The sequence below is a fragment of the Chinchilla lanigera genome, unplaced genomic scaffold (genome assembly GCF_000276665.1).
Source record: "Chinchilla lanigera isolate Chin_1 unplaced genomic scaffold, ChiLan1.0 scaffold00041, whole genome shotgun sequence".
Classification (NCBI taxonomy): domain Eukaryota; kingdom Metazoa; phylum Chordata; class Mammalia; order Rodentia; family Chinchillidae; genus Chinchilla; species Chinchilla lanigera.
Window position 1 is genome coordinate 3,290,284 of NW_004955442.1, and position 19,623 is coordinate 3,309,906.

General features: G+C 48.7%; 1 protein-coding gene across 6 annotated transcripts in view; it reads left to right on the plus strand.

Annotated features, from left to right (window-relative positions):
- The first annotated feature begins 2,464 nt into the window (after positions 1-2,464).
- The window catches only part of LOC102009884 (chromosome unknown open reading frame, human C16orf62), a 123,164-nt gene continuing 106,005 nt past the window's right edge, over positions 2,465-19,623 (plus strand). The window contains exons 1-5 of one of the 6 annotated variants that reach the window (XM_013517710.1): positions 3,112-3,324; positions 10,656-10,767; positions 15,734-15,901; positions 18,328-18,450; positions 19,257-19,281. In XM_013517710.1, the coding sequence (XP_013373164.1) occupies positions 15,857-15,901; positions 18,328-18,450; positions 19,257-19,281 (193 nt within the window). In that variant the 5' untranslated portion in view covers positions 3,112-3,324; positions 10,656-10,767; positions 15,734-15,856. The other 5 variants (XM_013517706.1, XM_013517707.1, XM_005391112.2 and 2 more) reach the window with 5 other exon arrangements.

A 19,623-nucleotide genomic window follows, 5' to 3' on the forward strand; every position in this document is an offset into this window, starting at 1 on the left:
GTAATATCAGCACTCTAAGGCAGCTGAAGTAGGAGGATGGCAAGACCCTAGGTTCAACGTCCACTACAATAAACAAAACCCCGGTTGGGGCATCATGTAGTGAAATCACATCCTTGTTCACAATCTTTAACAGCTGCTCAAAGGCAAAAATCATGTCTAACCGTTTATGTATGTCAAAAAAATACATTTAAAAACTTGACATTTTGCCTTCTCACCTATTTGGCCCGCTCCCCTCATTGGTCAGTGTTTCTCAGGGCCCCCAGTGCTCCATTTTCTTGGGGACGGATGGCATTGCCATCGGAATTGTGCTTTTGCTTCCTTTCCCCTACATTTCACAGCCTGCTGGCAGACTGACTCTTGCATTACCTGTCTCTACCAAAGATGCTGCGGGATTGGTAGAACATACCCAAAGGCAAGGGGCATACTGCTGCATCCCAGCACTGCCCAGCCTTTCCTATCATCTGTTCCTGCCCGCAGGTACAGCCAACTAGGACCCTAGAAGGGGAGTGGGGATTATAAAGGGACAAGAGACACGAAGAATGGAGGCAAGACACGATTCTGATCAAGCCTCTTTTATTGGCGGGGAGTGTTGCGAATATATAGGGCGCGGGGAAATACGGAAGTTCTTTAGGCGGGAGTATCCAAGTAACCCGACAAGGGCGGGAGTAGCTAGGCAACGGTGGGCTGTCTAGACTTAAAGGGAAAGGTGCGTCTCTTTGGAGAAGTAGGCAGGATAACAGAAACTTAATGCTTAAGACAGCTACTAATATACAGTGAACGTCAGCTACAGTCTCCTACAATCATCTCCACCTTCATCCTGGGTTATAACCCCAGTGCCACAGGTGGAGAAACCTAGAGTCAGAGTGCAAAACCACACTCATAGTGTTACTGAGTTAGAAATATTATAGGCAGTTGGCCAGGGCCAGGCCCTCGAAGGAACCAATATGGAAGACGAGATACCTTGTAAATGGAGAAGTATTTGCTGTGGGCCAGACCTCAAGAGAGAAGACCAAACAAATGCACTCACATACCTCCTGGAGATGGAGATCAAGGATTGTCATTCTTTTTTTTTTTTTTTTGTCTTTTTGAGACAGGGTCTGGCTATACAGCTCAAGCTGGCCTTGTACTCACTTTGTAGCCCAGGCTGGTCTCGAACTTGCAACGATCCTCCTGCCTCAGCCTCCCAAGTGCTGGGATTAGAGGAGTGTGCCACCACGCCTGGCTCAGGGATTGACATTCTCTAACTACCGCATGCTAACCCGTTACACCACTGGAGATTCAGGGATTGACATTTTAAATAGGTGGCAATCACCTTGAAGAGTCACTGACCCAACACCTTGCAGGAAAAGCCCCTGTTCTGTATTCATGCCCACTTGCCACTTGTTTTCCCATTTGATCCCAACTTAATTTTACCTGAGTAATTCTTATTGGCTGACAGTAGTTTTGTCCCACCTCATGTCCATCTTGTGATTTTCCATTATTCCCTGAACTTGGACCTACCTCACCTCATTGTTTTGCTTTATAAAAGTCCTTAGAAAAGACAGTCTTGGACAACCCACTCGGGGCCCCCCTTCTGTCCCTCTCTTGGACAGAAGCTTTCTTTCCTTCAATAATTATGTTCTGCTCTTAACCTCCGTTGTTCCTAAAATTCGTTCTTCGAGTTTGGAGAATACAAACTCGTCCCAGATATCCTTCAGGTTGGGAGTTTCTATTTTCCTGTATCAATAGCTCCAAGTACATTTTGTTGCATTTCTCCAAACTCCTGACAGTGTGACTTGAAAGGGAAGAGGGAAAACTGAGATCAGATGGTGCTTCAAGATTCAGCAGTCCCAGTCGGAGTTAGAGTTCAAGTCCCGATTCAGGCATTTCCTGCCCTCGGAATCTACGTTTCTGTTCCAGTTACCCGAAACGAACAAAACGGTAGTCATTTCAGGCTGGCAGTAAGGGACAAACCAAGGGGCCTGCAGTGCACTCAGCCCCACAGGCACCGAACCGGCGCTAAACGCAGCCTTCAGGGACAACGCGGGGGCGGGGCGGGGCGGGGGGCGGCGTGCGGCTTCGCAAGTGCACTGAAGAAGCAGCGGTTAAGCCGCAGGAGATCCCGTTGGACCCGGGACAATACCCGGCTGTCAGTAGCGGGAGCGGCACAGGCGGCGCCCGGTGCCCAGAAAGCGGGAAGGGCGCTCCCGTCACTCGTCACACGGGCGCTGCACCCCCGATCCCGTGCTGTTCACCCCGGGACGCTGCCAGGCCGCAGCTGAGCGCGTTCTCTTCCGTCCCTGGGGCGCGGAGGTCGAAGCGGCTCTCCATTCCGTCTCGCCCACACCTCATGGCTCCGTCAGCCACACCCTACGACCAACGCGACTGCGAAGGGCGCTGCGTGGACACCGGCGAGCAGGCTCCTTCCCTCCACGCAAAGGGACTGAGTGGAGCACGTGCTGTCCGGCGTAGGGGGCGGGGGGCTGTCCCGCACGGTGATGGCGCTGGCCGGAGAAATCCGGCGGGGACTCAGTAGCCCCCTGCCCTCCACAAACATGGCCTTGCGGGAGGCGCTGGGCTGGTCTTCAGGGGGCGAGTAGCCGCTCTTCATCATCATGGCCCCCGAGAAAGGCGCTGTGCGCAGACTACTAAGGAGGCCCCTGCCCTTCCGAAGCGTGGCGCCGCTGGTAGGCGTTTGCTGGGACCCGGGGGCCTGAGAGCTGCCCTTCACATCCGTGGCGCCCGGAGCAGGCGTCGCCCGTGGTGTAAGGGACGGAGAGGTGCCCTGGACAAGCATGGCCCTGGCGGCAGGCCCGGCCAGGGTCCTGCGGCGCGGAGAGTCGCTCTTCTCAGTTGTGGCGCCGGCGCAAGGCGTCGCCTGGGATGGAAGGGGCGGAAAGACGCCTTTTACAGCCTTGGCGCCGGCAGAAGTCGTCGCCTGAGCTCCGCCGGGTGGACAGCTGCCCTTCACCATGATGGTGCTGGTGGGAGACGTGGTGCGGGCTCTAGGGGGCGGAGGGCTGCCCTCCGGAATCCTGGCGCCTATGGAAGATGTCGCGTGGGGTAGGCGGGGCGGAGAGCTGCCTTTCAGAAACTGGGCGTCTACGGCCCGGGCCGCACTGGGTAGGCGGAGCAGAGCGCTGCCCTGCACAAGTATGGCGCCCCTAGAACTGCAGGTTGGAGAGTTGCCCTCCCCAACCATGGCTCCGGCGAGTGGCCGAGTTGGCAAAGTGCCGAGGGGAGAGCCGCCCTTTTCCGTCATGGCGCCAGCGAGTGGCCGAGTTGGTGTACGGCCGAGGGGTGGGGTGCCCTTTTCCACCATGGCTCCAGCGAGTGGCCTAGTTGGTAAAATGCGGAGGGGAGGGCCGTCTTTCGTCGTCATGGCGCCAGCGAGTGGCGGAGTTGGTGAACTGCCGTGGGTCGTGTTGCCCTTCCCCAACATGGCGCCAGCGAGTGGCCGAGTTGGTAAAGTGCCGAGGGGAGAGCCGCCCTTTTCCGTCATGGCGCCAGCGAGTGGCGGAGTTGGTAAACTGCCGTGGGTCGGGCTCCCCGTCCCCAACATGGCGCCAGCGAGTAGCCGAGTTGGTGTACGGCCGAGGGATGGGGTGCCCTTTCCCACCATGGCTCCGGCGAGTGGCCTAGTTGGTAAAATGCCGAGGGGAGGGCCGTCCTTCGTCGTCATGGCGCCAGCGAGTGGCGGAGTTGGTGAACTGCCGTGGGTCGTATTGCCCTTCTCCAACATGGCGTCAGCGAGTGGCCTAGTTGGTGTACGGCCGAGGGATAGGGTGCCCTTTCCCACCATGGCTCCGGCGAGTGGCCGAGTTGGTAAAATACCGAGGGGAGAGCCGCCCTTTGTCGTCATGGCGCCGGCGAGTGGCGGAGTTGGTGAACTGCGGTGGGCCGGGCTGCCCTTCCCCAACATGGCGCCGGCGAGTGGCGGAATTGGTGAACTGGGGCGGGCCGGGCTGCCCTTCCCCAACATGGCGCCGACGAGTTGCCGAGTTGGTGTACGGCCGAGGGGTGGGGTGCCCTTTCCCACCATGGCTCCGGCGAGTGGCCGAGTTGGTACAGTGCCGAGGGGGGAGCTGCCCTTTCTCGTCATGGCGCCGGCGAATGGCGGTGTTGGTGAACTGCCAAGAGGAGGGTTGCCCTTCCCCGTCATGGCGCCGGCGAGTGGCCGAGTTGGTGACTGGCCGAGGAGAGAGCTGCCCTTCACCATCATGGCGCCGGCGAATGACAGCGTTCGGGAACTACGGAGGGGAGAGCTGCCCTTCGTTAGCATGGCGCTGTCGCGGACAGAGCGAGTTAACTGTTGAGCAGAGAGCTGCCTTCACAGTTATGGCGCCAGCGGAAGGCGTCGCCAGGACCCTGGGTACGAACATCTGCCCGTCACAATTGGGGGGCGGGGCCTGGTCAGGGCGGGGCCTGGAGGGGAGGAAAGGGGCTGCAGGCCCCTGGGTATGTGGTCATGTGACCGGCAAGATGGCGGCCTTCCCTTGGTAAGCCAGAGAGGGTTGGTGGGCCTTGGGCAGGGCTCTCCTTTGCTGTCTCCAGTCTGTCTCTTCAAATGTAAACTGTCTTCCCTGATTGGGTCCGGCTCCTCCCAGCCCACGGCAAGTTGCCCTGACCACGGCCTCCCTGCCGTCCAGCCTGACGCTAGTCGGTGCAATACGGTTCTCGCCCCTCCCTCCCACTCCGCACTCATCTCCTAAAGCAAAACCCGTTTCCAGCCTTCCGCTTTCCCTGGAGGAGTTGGCGGGGGTCCCGGGGACACTGCTGCATTTTTATTACTCAGGCTGTTGTTTTCTTGAGTCCTTCAGCTCACCAAATAGTATAGTAGAAGAAAGGGCCATCCCGAGAAGGAGGGCGAGTAGGCCAGAGGAGGGAGCGAGCAGGTAACCTGGGGCTCCGGAAGGCTTCGGGAAGAAGACTTGTTAAACGGGGTCTTGCGGGAGGCGTAGGGGCTCAGCAAAGCAGCGGGAATGGCGTGTGCCAGGGGGACAGGTCTGCTTGGCCCGAGTGGCAGAGGTAGGCAGGAGTGAGGGCACCCTCAGGTTCCAGGGGATGATACCATGTGTGTAGAAGTCGGGCGAGTTGGGGCAGTGATAGTGGGATTATGTGGGGATGTGAGACCTCTTTGGAGCGAGAAAAGGGAGGTAATCGCCTGATGTCTCTCTTGCAATCGTGTGAAGTAGCTTACATTGAACAATGGGTGAGCAGGTGAAAGAGTACAGCCCTAGACCTTAGCGATCGTCTGGTACAACCTTCTGGTTTCATGCTTGATAAAGTGTCCTCCCACCCTTCTCCCCGTGACCTGCTGACACCTCAGAGACCCCTGAGACACTAAATCAACATTGGATGCTGCTGGGCATCTCCAGGCTCTGAGTTTCTTTCCTGTGACCTGGTGATGCTGTATGAGGGTCTTGGCCTAGCTCCAGTCTCCTAAAGGAGTGGACGGCGACAAGTGGTATGATTTTAGGGCTCCAGGAAGGTCAAAACCCTCTAACAGGACCTCTCCAGGTGGCCCGTATTTATTTGGTTTTCAAACAAATGAAAGGGGATAGTGAGGCAAGTGTGGGAACTGAGCAGGACCTTGGGAATCAGTTCAAAGACTTTTCCAAGTAGTACATTTTGTGGTCTTAAATCTGTAAGTTTGGCAGCTTCATTGGTCTGAAATAGGGGGTGTGCGCACCCCAGGTTCTTGGTTGCCTCAGGGTTTTCTTGACTTCAGAGCTCTTTTCCAACACACCCAGAGGCCTCTGTGTTCATCGACTTAACCTTGTGCAGCCCTGTCTCCAACAATGCTGCTTCATCAAAGGGCTGAGCACCTTTCTGGGATTAGTAAAATGGAAATGTTTGGTTTCCATGAACTCATCTGGAATTTGTAATGGGAGAATCTAGGATGTCTTTTTCCTGCATCTCAGTACATTTTTACCTTTGGTAATTAAGTTTAAATTACAAAGATGCTGTCACCATTTAGGGTCAAGGGTTTTGGTAGTTCATAATCTGGCTGGGCTTTAAATATTTCTCAGAGAGGTTGGCATGGCCGTGTGTCAGTTTTCCCCTCACTTGTTGCTTCTTCCCCATCCTTGTCTTTCCCATGCCTGGAACTGTGCTTGTAGGTGCTCATAGGTATGTATGAAGGAATGAGGAAGCCAAAGAGTCCCCAGAAAAGTGTTTCTGTCCGTGTGTTAACACTCCTCAAGTCCGTGTTTTGTGCCAAGTACTGTGCATCTCATTTAAACCTTGGGACTCCATTGTCACCTAAGGCAAAGCATTTCTCATGAGATTAAGTGTTTAAGTCATGCAGGCCCCAAGCGAACTGAGGTTTGTAGTCATTGTCAACTGGGCCTTATATCTAAATTCTGGCTGTCTCTGTTGCAGGGCTCCCAGAGGCCCATTACATTGTCATGGGTCTCCCCCAGAGTGCCTCATTTTACCCACATTTTAGTACCTCTGGTATATGTTTGCCTGGCTCAAGACAGGAAATATCCTGTAGGCCAGCAGTTGCAACCCCAAGCCCATTTATCGCAAAGTGCCAGTACTGCAGTTAAACCTGGATACTGAGGTTTTAGTTTAGAAAAAACAGCTCCTGCACTGACATCTTTTGTTTTAAAAGAAAGAGAACACGCATGCCATAGGTTCGCTACCCCTGCTGTAGTCCTGCAATCACATTTCCTACTTGGTCCTTCAGAGATAACATCTCTGCAGTCAGAATTCTACATCTCTACAGTCAGAATTTCTACATCACTTGCAAAGTTGGGAGGAGTGGGATTAATATGATTGTGGGAGGAAAAACTATGTGGTCAGTTATATGATTAGGAACTAAGAAAAATACTTGAGAATTGAAATAGCTGGCAAAAAGCATGTAGTGGATTTTGGTATTTATGGTATAAGGAGGTTACTTTGGTAAATCCAATTTGATATGTCTATAATAGTGAATGTAAATAATCCTAAAACAAGGAGTTGTCAGCATTTAATGTGTACTTAAACCACCTTGCTTCTGATGTGTGGACCACAGCAGTAGTCCAGGGCCAGACGTAGCTAGCAGCGGAGGTGTGAAGCAAAGACCTTTTTGCAGTGGCAGCTGCTTAAGAGCAAAGGAGCATTTGCTGGAGGAGGTTACAGGGATTTTTACCAGCTATTAGCTGTGCAGGCAGGGAAGAATGGGGCCAGGCTTTTTGAGAGAACACCCACTAGAGGTCGTAGCTCGCCTTCCCAAAGACCCAGCGTTTTCTAAAGGACTGTGCTTAAAGGTCTCCTGGGAAATGCTGAGGGCCAGAGAAAAAATTTGAGGAAATAATGGAAGTGGTAGAAAATCAAAATACTGTGATTGTCGATGGACATTCAGACAGTGAAAACGGGTTTTATGCACTTTAAAAAAAATAAATAAAAAGCTTTATCTTCAGAAGTCCCTGCCCCCAAATCCTCAACTTTTTTTTTGTTTTTGGTTTTTCTCCGGTACCGGGAACCGAACTCACGACCTTGCGCTTGCCAGGCAGGCGCTTTTTGCCGCTGAGCTAAATCCCCAGCCCCTGAGCTAAATCCCCAGCCCCTCAACTTCTTAAATGTACTTATTCTAGGATTGCAGGTGTGCACCCCCACGGCTGGCCTTTAAATGTACTCATTCTAAAGCTTGATCCCTTTAAAAAAATATACAGTTGCTTAGTCTTAAGAACTACTGAATCTGTCCCTGTTATTTGCTCTCCCCTTTGACAAGTTACAAAGAGTAACACTCCCTGCTTTTCCATCTGAAAAATGGGCATAATCGTGCTACCTACCCCAAAGGGCTAAGTGAGCAAGTGGTGGGAACGGGTTTGGTATGTAGTAATGTACATAATAGCCAAGGACTGTTACTTGACTGTTGCGTATGGAGTCACTGTTCTGATGTTGAAGCAAAACTTAAGGGAAAACAAGCTTCCTTAACCTTAAGTAGTTCCCCCTAGGCTTCCCCTTCCTATGGCTGCTACTAGGTTGCAAAACTGTCACTGCTTGATTAACTGCCTTTGTCTTGCTTCTGTAAACTCTGCTTGCTTGCCCACCAGTTTCAACCACATGTATAAAACCAGAGCCCTTTCTTTGTTGGGGCTGAGTCTTTGGACAGGAGTCCGCTGGGCCAGTGGCCCCTACAATAAGTCCTCCTGTTTCACTGTTGGTGGGCTCTTAAAATCCTGCAACGATGTAGCAGATCTTTTCAGCTATTATGATTATGATATGATGTATTTGCAACTGAATTTCAGGTCCCATTAAATTTCCTACTCATTCTACTAGCCTTTCAAAGTTCTGCTTTTCTTTACAACTAATAAAGAGTGATTTGAAAAGAGAAGTGTAATTTGATGTGTTAAACTCTTGTCTTGACTGGCCTTAAACTTGTGATCCCCCCTCTTGCTGGAATTACAGGGGAACGCCACACACCTGGCTTTTATCTGTTGTATAAGTCAAGGATTGGCTGATTGTATCCTTGATTGGAAGAGAGCCTGAAAGAACATTCTTTCATTTGCCATGTTTTGCAAGGAAAAGACAGTGTATATTTTGTAAATATGATCTAGAAGGACTCAGCAGTATGTTACACATTTTCCCTTAAGCAAAGCAGAATGGGTTATGGTACAGCCTTTCTCCTCCTCCTCTCTACTCAAAGCCAAATTTGTTTAGAAAGGGATGGAAGTTAATTGCTTGGGTTCTGGGTTGGTAGAAGGGTATTGGGTAAAGCTGATGAACTGCAGGGCACAATTAGATTTGGGGCTAGAATTTCATAGATGTTCATGAAATTGTGAATCTGTGAATGGGACGGGGAATGAATTGTAGGAACTTGGAGGACAAGGCACTTCCTGTGGTCTTGAATTTTTTTTTCTGTAAAGTGGAGGCAGGGCTTGTCTCAGGTGCCCAGGAGAGCTTTTTTTTTTTTGAATGTACTGTTCTACAAGTGGGAAGTGTCCATGTCTTTTGTTAAAGAAAAAAATACAACATTTGTTTAAAAACCACCAGGCACCATACCTATGACCCCCACACCCAGGGAGGCTGGGGCAGGAGGATCTCAAGTTCAGACCCAGCCTGGGCAATTTAGTGAGACCCTGTCTCAAAGCAAAGATTTAAAAAGAGGTAGAGCTATATAGCTCTGGACAAAGGCCTGAGCTTCTATCCCCAGTACTGCAAGAAAACAAAATCACATGAAGCTGACTGTATTTAGGTAAACTAATACTGTGGGGTTTTGCAGCAGGAGAGAGAGATTAAGCTCAGTTACATTTACAGATACAGTGTACAGCCAAGGGCCAGGTGGTAGTCATTAGGTGGAAAACAGCTAGGAGAAACATCCAGAGCCGTTCTGGCCACAGCCACTAACCTGAAAGGAGGCTGAGTACCCAGGTTCTGGGGGAGGAACTTTTGGAGAAGGTTTCAACTACTTCCTCTTCAGATGCTGCTTCTGTCCATCTTCCTCTCTCCGACTTTGGGCTCCCCAGTCTGCATGCAGGGTTTTTCTCCAGGCCCTCCATATGTGTGAGATTCTTTTTTGTGCCTTCTACTCTTTGTCTCCAGCCTCTGTCTGGCTCCTTCCTACCTTTATTTTCCGTCTCACTAATCCTTCCTCTTGTTGCATCTAGTTGGTCTCTTGGTGTACCCTGGGGAGGAGGAAAAGACAGACAAGAGACAAGAGCTGGGTCAGGTGGAGGCCTCCTTACCTGATGGGTAAGAAGACCTGAACAACAACAGTGAGGGCGCTTTGTAGAGTTAGTATCTGGAGACACAAGGTTGCCTAGCGACTAATGACTGAATTGTCCAGGCAGGATGCTTTTCTGAAGACTGAGGTAGCTTGTTTGAGGCACTGTGGCCTTGTCTTACCTCCATACATATAACCATTTTTCCGTTCCAGCCCCTCCCAACACTTCTTGCTGACCCTCTGAACTGATAACAGCTTTCTCTCTCTGCCCTTTCATCGCCCTTCCACTCAGCTTCTTCCTCTTGCCCTGTGCAGTTTATCTGGCAAGTTCTTTCCCTGCTTGCATTTTCTGTTTTTCTTCCTCTTCCACAGTCCCTTCAAGCTCTGGTTCTTTTTTTTGTCTCTCAGTATTGGGGATTGAACTTGGTACCTTTTGCACCAACTTACATCCCTAGCCCTTCCCCAGTTTAAAAACTATTTTTTGAGGTAGGCTCTCTCTAAGATGCCCAGCCAGGGCTTGAACTTGCAATCCTCGTGACTCAGCCTCCCATAGTGCTGGGGTTGCAAGCATTGCAGGCATGTGCTGCCACACCCGGCTCCTGGCTCTCTTGAAACCCTGCTTGTGTGTGTTTGTGTGTGTGTGTGTGTGTGTGTGTCTGTCTGTCTGTCTGTCTGTCCATGTGTTTGTGTCTGGCCTGTGAGATTTCCTGTAAGCACTGTGGCTGCCCCTGCCTCTCTGCAGCCACCCTTGGTGGCATGGACTCCTGTCCGGTGTCAAGCTGCCAGTCCAGAGGAACTGAACCCCCCTTACCCAGTGTCTGGTTTCTGGAGCTGGCCTCGCAAGGTCATGATGCCTTAGCAGCCTTGATACCTTCAAACAGATCGGAACAAATTCTTTTAAAATGCTGTGTTTCTTGGGGATTGTGGGAGCAGTAAACTCCTTGATCCTCCAGGTTTCCTGGGCGGAGGCCTTGAGTGTCTCTGGTCCCGGTCACCTGCTCATGTCTGTCTGCTGTTCCAGGCACTCCAGGCACAGGAACTACAAGGCCGAGTTTGCATCATGCCAACTGGAGGCCGTGCCGCTGGAGTTTGGGGACTACCACCCACTGAAGCCCATCACAGTGAGTTCCGCGGTGGGTGTTCAGAGCCTGTGGTCCGATACAAATATTCAGGGTCTTTTCTGAGGAATGACAGGCACATTCTTGGCCCTTTTCTGTTTTGCCAGTGGCAGCTGCTGTTGCATATTTGAACCCAGCAGTTTGTTCCAGCTCCATTTTTGTTTTATGGCCCTGGCCCCGCCCATCAGGGTGGGTTGCACCCACCTTCCTTTCTCATAGTAATGAGGTCATGCTGGGAAGGGTGTCCGTTCCTGATGTGGATGTCTCAGCAAAATATATCCTGCTTCTTAATTTTTGTATTTGGCATATGAAGAATCACCGGAGTTACCAGAGGAGGGTGCTGTCCCGAGTAGCATCTTAGACTCTGTTTTAAAAACAAAAGCGGGCAAGAGACGTGCATGGCCCTTCTCTGCTGGGTTAGCATTCTTATTGGCAAGTGCACTTGTCCCTTGTGCAGGGAATCCTTGGAAGGTTGGTTCCAGGAGCCCTGTGGAATCTTCAGACCTTTGTGAATGCTGGGATCCTCCTATGCTCCAGTCCCTTATGTATTATTGCATATGACCACTGCATATCCTCCCATGCACTGTCTGTCACCCCTAGTTTGCTTATGGTACCTAACACGATGCACATGGTCCTCAACAGTTGCTATACTGTATTATTTGGGGAAGAATGATGAGAAGTATCTGCATGTTCAGTATGAACACAATCCTTAGGTTGCATATATTTTCTAGAACCTTGGATATGGAGACCCTACCAAGAATACTGCTGGCCAGGCATGGTGGCACATGCCTGTAATCCCAGCACTCTGGGAGGCTGAGGCAGGAGGATTACAAGGTTTTTTTTTTTTTTTTTTGTCTTTTTGAGACAGGGTCTCGCTATACAGTTCAAGCTGGCCTTGAGCTCACTTTGTCACCCAGGCTGATCCCAAACTCACAATGATCCCCCTGCCTCAGCCTCCTGAGTGCTGGGATTACAGACGTGAGCAACCAGGCCCTGCCAGGATTACAAGTGTGAGCACAGCCTGGGCGATTCAGCGCTGTAGTGAAACCCTACCTCAAAAATTAAAAAAAAAAGTTTTAAAAAGGCCTGGGGGTATAGCTCAGTGTGAAGGTCCTAGGTTCCAACTTCTACTCCTGCCAAAAACAAAAACTAAAACCCTCCCCAAACCCATGCTAATACATGTCAAGTGTGGTAGGTCTGGGCTGGATGGAACCTGAGAATTTCTGTCATCTGTAAGCTCCAGGTGACCTGGCTGCTGCTTGTACAGGGATGACATCAAGTAACAAGACTGTACAAGAACAGTCACATTTATCACTGAAAACGAAGCAGTCAGTCTGATTTCTGTGCTCTCAGTACTTCTGCCCTCAGCTACGTGGGCTATGCCAGCACACTCAGTGACTCCCTGCTACTCCTGATCCTGTTGGGACCCTCAGTTTGGTTCTGACACTCTAGAGCCAGGTGTTGTCCTGTCAGCTCACAGTCCAAACACAGCACTTCTGTAACCGCCATAGCAACCGAGCAGCTTTCCAGCAGACATCAATTGGATATCCCCTAATTCACTTCATTGTGATACTTTACGTGGAGGTTATGTCACACCCCACAGGGTAAGGCTCAGCACCACAAGACCACCTGCTTCTCAGACACCAGACAGGTTGTGACCTGTGCCTCTGACCTGCTGACTATGCATTGGGTCACATGGCCTCCTCCTTGGGCTCAGTTAATTTTCTCCAGGGCAGTTCACAGGGATCAGGGAAGTGCTTCATGAAAGTTGCCCAGTTTGTGGTAAGGGATATAAGAAAGGGTATGGGTGCACTGATGAGGTTTGGGGGAAGCCTCCCTGCCTTCTCCAGCACCCCCTACCTTACCTCACTGTGTCCTTTTCACCAGCCCAGCAGCCTCCAAAGGCTGTGTTTTAGGAATCTCCGTGAGGGCTTTGCCCATCCCCTCAATGGATGAGTAACTCAGGCCTAGCACTGTCCTCCCAGGAGGTGGAGGAGGCTGAAAGTTCCCAGTGAGTCATCAGGGCTTGGTCTTCCTGCTGACTGTGAGAGTCTCCTCCTTAGAACAGAAGATGCTCCTGTCACCCAGGAATTCCAGGGGCATAGGCCAAGTACGATGCACATTTATTTGTTATTGTCACTATTATCATAATGGCTCCAATTCTTACATCTGTTAAAAGGTAAACATAGTTCAGTTAACATTTTGATGAGCCTGTGGGAACCTTCAGTGATTAAGGAATGGAGCAGCTTCAGACCATAGTCAGTTCAAGGTCCAGTGAGGTGAGGTCAGATGATGAGAAAATTGTTATGAAATATTCTTGGAAACCAGACCAAGAAAATATTTGATTGGTTAAAGTAGAAAATGGCACTTATAGGCTGTTATGGTTTATGTCTGTGTGTCCCCCCAAAGCCTCATGCGGCCATGGGGCAGGCTTTAAGAGTTCGATTATGGGTACGAGAGCTGCACCCGCCCTGGGGTGGATAGTTTGCATATGTAAGGGAGAGGAAAAGAGTGCTTGAGGCCATTTCTCCTCCGCCATTTTGCCCTGGTGTGTGGTGGTTGTTTTTGTTGTGTTTTGCCCCCTGAGCTGTAGCTCTGCCATGTGTCAGTCTGCCTTATAATCTGCCAAGTATAGACTAAAACCTCTATAAACTATAAGCGAAATAAACCTTTTTTTCCTTAATTTTGGGTGTCAGGTATTTTGTCCCAACAAAAAAAAGTAACCAAGACAGAATTTGGTACCAGGAGTGGGGTCGTTGCTGTGACTATATCTGACCATGTGGTTCAAGGGCCTTTAAAAATGGCTTGTGGGAAGTGTTTGGAAAGGTTTGGAGTTGTCGCCTAAAAGAGAAGCTCTAGAACACCTTCCGCTGTTCTGTCTGGGAGATTCTGGTCAGAGCTCAGAAGACCAAAAAGCTGATAAAAATCTTGCCGGTAAAGACCAGGTTTGGGAGATTTCTGTTGGGAAGAAGGACTGCATTGGTTGTTGGACTCCAGACCATGTGTGTTATGGCTTGGCAGAAAGTTTGTCTACATTTTGTTCGTGTCCAGAGACTTTGCCTAAGACTGAGATTAAGGGAGGTAGCGGACTGATTAATCTGGCAAAAGAAATTTCAAGGCAGTCAAACGTTGGGGCAGTGGCATGGCTATTGTTGGGGGCTTTTAGCCAGATTTTATATTGAGAATCAAAAACAAAGAGCCTAGCAGGATGATTTAAAATGTGAGTTTGGCCAGAAAGAAAGCTCCTGTAAAGCTGTGGACTGCAAAAGTAGAGCTGAGGAGATTTCCATTGTTGAGAAAAAACAGAATAAAAAAGATAGCCTGAGGGCATCACAAGAAGCAGCAAGTCTCTACCCTTTGCAGCCTCAAAACTGCAAAGGTAGAAATGAAAAGCTTGCTTTGAGGAGAAAGCTGCTGAGCGCCATGTTCCAAAATGGCGGTGGCGGCTGCCCTAGGTTCCAAAATGGCGGCAGCATAGAGGATTTGTTCCTCAGAATTGGATACAGAGTGCCCAGTGATCCAGGCACTCGACCCTTGTGGCCAAGAGAGAGAAAAACTTGGCTACTGCTCCAGGTGGCAGCAAACCTTAAAATCATCCATGTGGACCTGGCTTTCAAGGTTCAAGAGGCTTCCACCCAGATTTCAAAAGGCCTGGGAGGCCAGGCAGTGTGCCCCTGAGAGGGCAATATGTAAAGCTGTGAGTATAAAGCAAAAGGTGCCCTGGAGACCTCAAAAGTTTAGAAAAGCCAGGACCGTGGATTGTCTGAGAAAAGCTGCAAGGTGGGAGCAAAGCGGGCCTAAGAAAAAACCCATAAAAGCTGTAACCACCAGGAGTGCCACAGGGGTAGACTCATGCAAGCCCTTTGGAGCTTATAATGTGCCACAGATTGCTTCAAAAGCTGGTCATAAAACTACACGACATAACGTTAGCCTTACTAGATTTTAGACTTGCTTTGGTCCCAGTGCTCTGTGTCCCCCTGTTTGTACCTTTTAGAATGGTACTGCTTATTTTGTGCCATTAAATGTTAAAAGTGTTTAACTTTTCATTTATACAGGGGCTCACAGGTAAGAGTTTGCCTTATATCGCGGAGGAGACTTGGGACTTAGACTTTTCAGCAATGCTAAAACTGTTAAGACTTTGGCAATTCTTGCAGATGGACTAAATGCTGTTTATATAAAGGGATGGACGTAAGTCTTTGGGGGGCCAGGGGTGGAATGTTATGGTTTATGTCTGTGTGTCCCCCCCAAAGCCTTATGCGGCCATGGGGCAGGCTTTAAGAGTTTGATTATGGGTGTGAGAGCTGCTCCCGCCCTGGGGTGGATAGTTTGCATATGTATGGGAGAGGAAAAGAGTGCTTGAGGCCATTCCTCCTCCGCCATTCCGCTCTGGTGTGTGGTTGTTGCTTTTGCTGTGTTCTGCGCCCTGAGCTGTAGCTCTCTGCCATGTGCCAGTCTGCCTTATAATCTGCCAAGTATAGACTAAAACCTCCATAAACTTTAAGCGAAATAAACCTTTCCTTCCTTAATTTTGGGCATCAGGTATTTTGTCCCAACAACAGAAAAGTAACCAAGACATAGGCCAATTGGCCATTACTGGCTGGTAATCTCCAGATAGAAGCTAGTTGATAGTTTTTGATTTGTTAAGTGAAAGCTTTGCTTTCCTGTTCAGAGTGGGTTGTGTTCTGTGTTAATTTGCTTACTTGGAAACCCAAGTTTTGGAGCCACCTCAGCTTAACAGCCTGCCAAGTAACTTTTTAAATACTTGCTAACCCTAACTTCCTGCCACCTTTTGTTTAACAGCTGTGATTCTGAGTCCTGTCAATTTGTCACCAAAAATAAGCATCCCCAGCAGTGAGAATCCTCTGCTACAAGCGAGTGGCCAGACCAGCTTCCAGAAGGGAGGGAAGAGACCCAGCTGGGTGTCCCTACTGAGAAGGGTCATAGGAGACCTCCATTGTACTGCCACAGATTCTTCCCACAGGTCACGGAATCAAAGACAAAGAAAATAAGCCGGAAAGGAAGCACTTCTTCCACATCCTCCTCCTCATCCAGCTCCGTGGTGGACCCTCTGAGCAGTGTCCTCGATGGTACTGACCCCCTTTCCATGTTTGCAGCGACTGCTGACCCCGCAGCTATGGCAGCGGCCATGGTAATATGCTCCAGGGACTGTTGGCCACTCAGGGTTGGGTGTGCGGGTGCAGGATGGGTGGGGTTCTGTACCTCACTGTCGATAAGCTTGTGCAATGAACAGCATCCTGGTTACAACCAGGTCATCTGGTTACAACAATTCGGGTCATCCAGATCTCCATGGGTTCTGCTTAAAGTGGAAGATGCTACCAGCAAGAGGCTGTGAGAGATAAGGGAAATCTTTTTTTTTTTGAGGGGCAGCATCTTAAAATTTATTTTTTAAATTTTTTTTACTTGTCTTTTTGAGACAGGGTCTTGCTATGCAGTTCAGGCTGGTCTTGAGCTCACTTTGTAGTCCATGCTGGTCTTGAACTCACAATGATCCTCCTGCCTCAGCCTCCGGGTGCTGAGATTACAGGCATGCAGCACCACACTTGGCTTAAAATTTATACTTTTTGCAAACTTTCTTTGCTGTTCTTGGGATGGAACGCAGAACCTTACCTGTGCTGGACAAGTGTTCTACCGCTGAGCTCTACTCCCAATCCTAATTTCATTTTTGTAATTTATTCTCTTTACATAATTGCCTAGGCATTTGCTCATTTTTGACGCAGTCACACTCTAAAGATGCAGGCCTATAACCTAGTTCCCTGCATTCCACCCTGCACACTGAGGTCATTCCTGCTGTCAGGATGGTGCATGTGCTTCCAGAGCCATTTCTTTGCTTTGGCATAGATGTTTAGGACAGTGATTCTGAGCAGTTCCATTCCTAGTGGTACATAAACAGTAGCAAAGTAACCATAAAAGTTAAGAATTGGTCAGCTTACTGCATGGCAGGCATCTTTCAGGGTGCATTTCCTGCTGGATTCTTGGCTACCCTGCGAGAGAAATTACAGCCCTCATGCGTGGAGCTACTGAGAGGGATGAGTCCCCACCACGCTGAGACTCAGTCCTGGCTACTTCAGCTTTAGAGGCCACGCTGTGAACCTTCACTCCATGCTGGATCTCATTCATTCGTTCTTAACACATTCACAACAGGGCTGTAATTCCTGTATTTGCTGCTGGGAAGCTCTGATTTAAATTCTGTCATTCCTGCAGGCTTGAACCACCAGTAGTATATGCATGACTGCCCCAACAGGTGGCTTGTACCTCCTCCTAGGGGGTGTTTGATTACAGTAATGGAAAGAAAGGTGTTGATTTAGCAGACCAGATGTCACTGTATTACAGTTCCTTAAGGCAAACATTAAAATGGCATAAAATACTGTAGTACAGTATTTGTGAGATTTCCATGTTAGAATTCAGAGACTTAATTATTGGTAATCTATTCATGAATATAAATTTCTCTTAATTTAATGAAATTGTTGATTTTTATAATAATGCTGTTGTTTTTTTTTTTTTTTTTTTTTTTTTTTTTTTTTTTTTTTTGAGATAGGGTCTTGCTATGCAGTTCAGTTTGACCTTGAGCTCACTTTGCAGCCCAGGCTGGCCTCGAACTCGCAAAGATCCTCCTGCCTCAGCCTCCCGAGTGCTGGGATTACAGGCATGCACCACCACGCCCAGCTTATAATAATTCTTTAATTGGTATAATGTTAATATATTTGGGCAGCAGTTATTCAGTTTTAAGAAACTAGATTCAGATCATTAATAAACTTTTTATTTTACTAATAAGAAGACTGATAGAAGTGATTAGATCTATTTATATCACCAGTGGTACAAGCCATTTACCAGGGCAGTTGTGCATGTACCACCGGCGGTTCAACTCAGCAGGAGAGTGTTAACCATAAATGGGACTATTTTCTGCGATTTTTTTTTTTTTTTACTTGACAGTATGTGTTAGAGAACTTTTTCTATTAATTATGAGGAGAACTACCATGGTATTTTGAATGGCTGCACTGTATTCTAAAGAATGAGTGTGATGAGCTTTACTTCGGAGTCCTTATGCTGGTAGACACTGGATGGTCTTCGGTTTGGCTGGTGTCAGCAGTAGCGCCCTGGGTCTCCCACACATGCACGTCTTGCTGGGTGTGGGTGAGGGTCTCTACAGCAGTGTGTCTAGGAACCTGTCACTTGGTGGAGACTGTGTGTGGGAAGGTAATGGACACCACCACCAGATTGTCTTCTTCTGAGGCCTTACCAGTCTGTTTTCCTACCAGCAATGGGGAGGCTTCCCATTTCCTTTAGCCTGGCTATTAGCAATCATCTAACTCCACCATTCAGAGGCTTTCAAAATGGCCCTTTTCAGTTTGCCTTTCCTTGATTCTTAATTAGTTTCAGCAGTTTTGTTATGTGTTTTAGTCATTTGTGCTGAAACGCCCTGAAAAGTTGCTGCTTTATAGTAAACCTTCAGCCAGATTGTTTTTCTTCTACAGTGAGGGACTATCTGCCTTCTACTCACACTTTATCTTTAAAGACTGAAATAGCCTCTGAAGAGGTGGTCTTGTTCTTCCTTAGGAGAGCTCCAGAAAGAAACGCGACAGAGATGACAGCTCCATCGTAGGATCCGATTTTGAGCCTTGGGCCAACAAGCGGGGAGAGATCCTTGCCCGGTATACAACTACGGAAAAGCTATCTATTGTGAGTGCCCGGGCCACCTCAGAGCTAGGGGTGATTTCTCTGTGTTACATCATTCAGCTCCTGGGCTCTAAGTCTCTCACCTTGTGTCAGTGTCATTGGGAGAAAACATGCCGATTGATTTCTTGGAAACAAAAAAACAAGTAAAGAATCAGGATATGAAGCAGTTGAGAGAAAGAATTGGAGTGATGGAGCCCTATTGGGAAGGTTGAGGTACAAATGGGGGAACACGCTACCCACACTCCAGGACAGGATGCTGCTCTGTGAGCCCCTATTGCTGGGTTTCCTCCAAGAGCTGGATGCTTGCTTTCTTGGGGTGACCTTTAGCTGAAGTAGTTGGCATGTGAAGTAGGAGGATCACCCCTACTGTTATCCCCCTGGGGTCATTTGGAAATGTCTTCAGAGGTCCTTGGTTGTCACGGCCATAGGGGTGTTCCTGGCATCTGGGGCAGAGGCCAGGACTACTGTAAAATGTTCTGCCATGCACAGAACTAACCCCACAAAAGCGTTATCCAGCCTAACATGGTAGGACTATAGAGGGTGAGAAGCCATGATTTAGAAAAGTTGAAAAGAATTCTATTACGTGATTCTGCTCTCCTACCAAAATTTTTGGTATTTATTGGTTCACTTGGAGAGGCCTGAATTGACTAGAACTTGAATCTGCAGCATTTGTTAGTGATCCCCATTTTTCTTCTTTGCATATATGTATTTCATTTCTTCATTTGGATAAGCAAATGATTTTGCTGGAAAACAGTGGCCATGTTGTCTTAGGTTTAAAAAAAAAACTAATGAAATCTTTGTCTTTGCAGAATCTGTTCATGGGATCTGAAAAAGGTAAGATGAGATTTTTGTTGTTTTGATGGGAAAATTATGCCACACTGTCTTGAATATGATTTTACAGAGAAAAAGCTTGTGTAATGCAGCATTAAAATACATACTTGGCTGGGCATGGTGGCGCATGCCTGTAATCCCAACACTTGGGAGGCTGAGGCAGGAGGATTGTTGCAAGTTTGAAACCAGCCTGGGCTACAAAATGAGCTCAAGGCCTGCCAGTACTGCATAATGAGACCCTGTCTCAAACAGACCAAAAAAAATGAAAAAATAAAAAAAAAAAAATACTGGAGATGAATAGAAAGAGAACAGGAGGTTACCAGAAGCAAAAGATAAGCTCCTAGC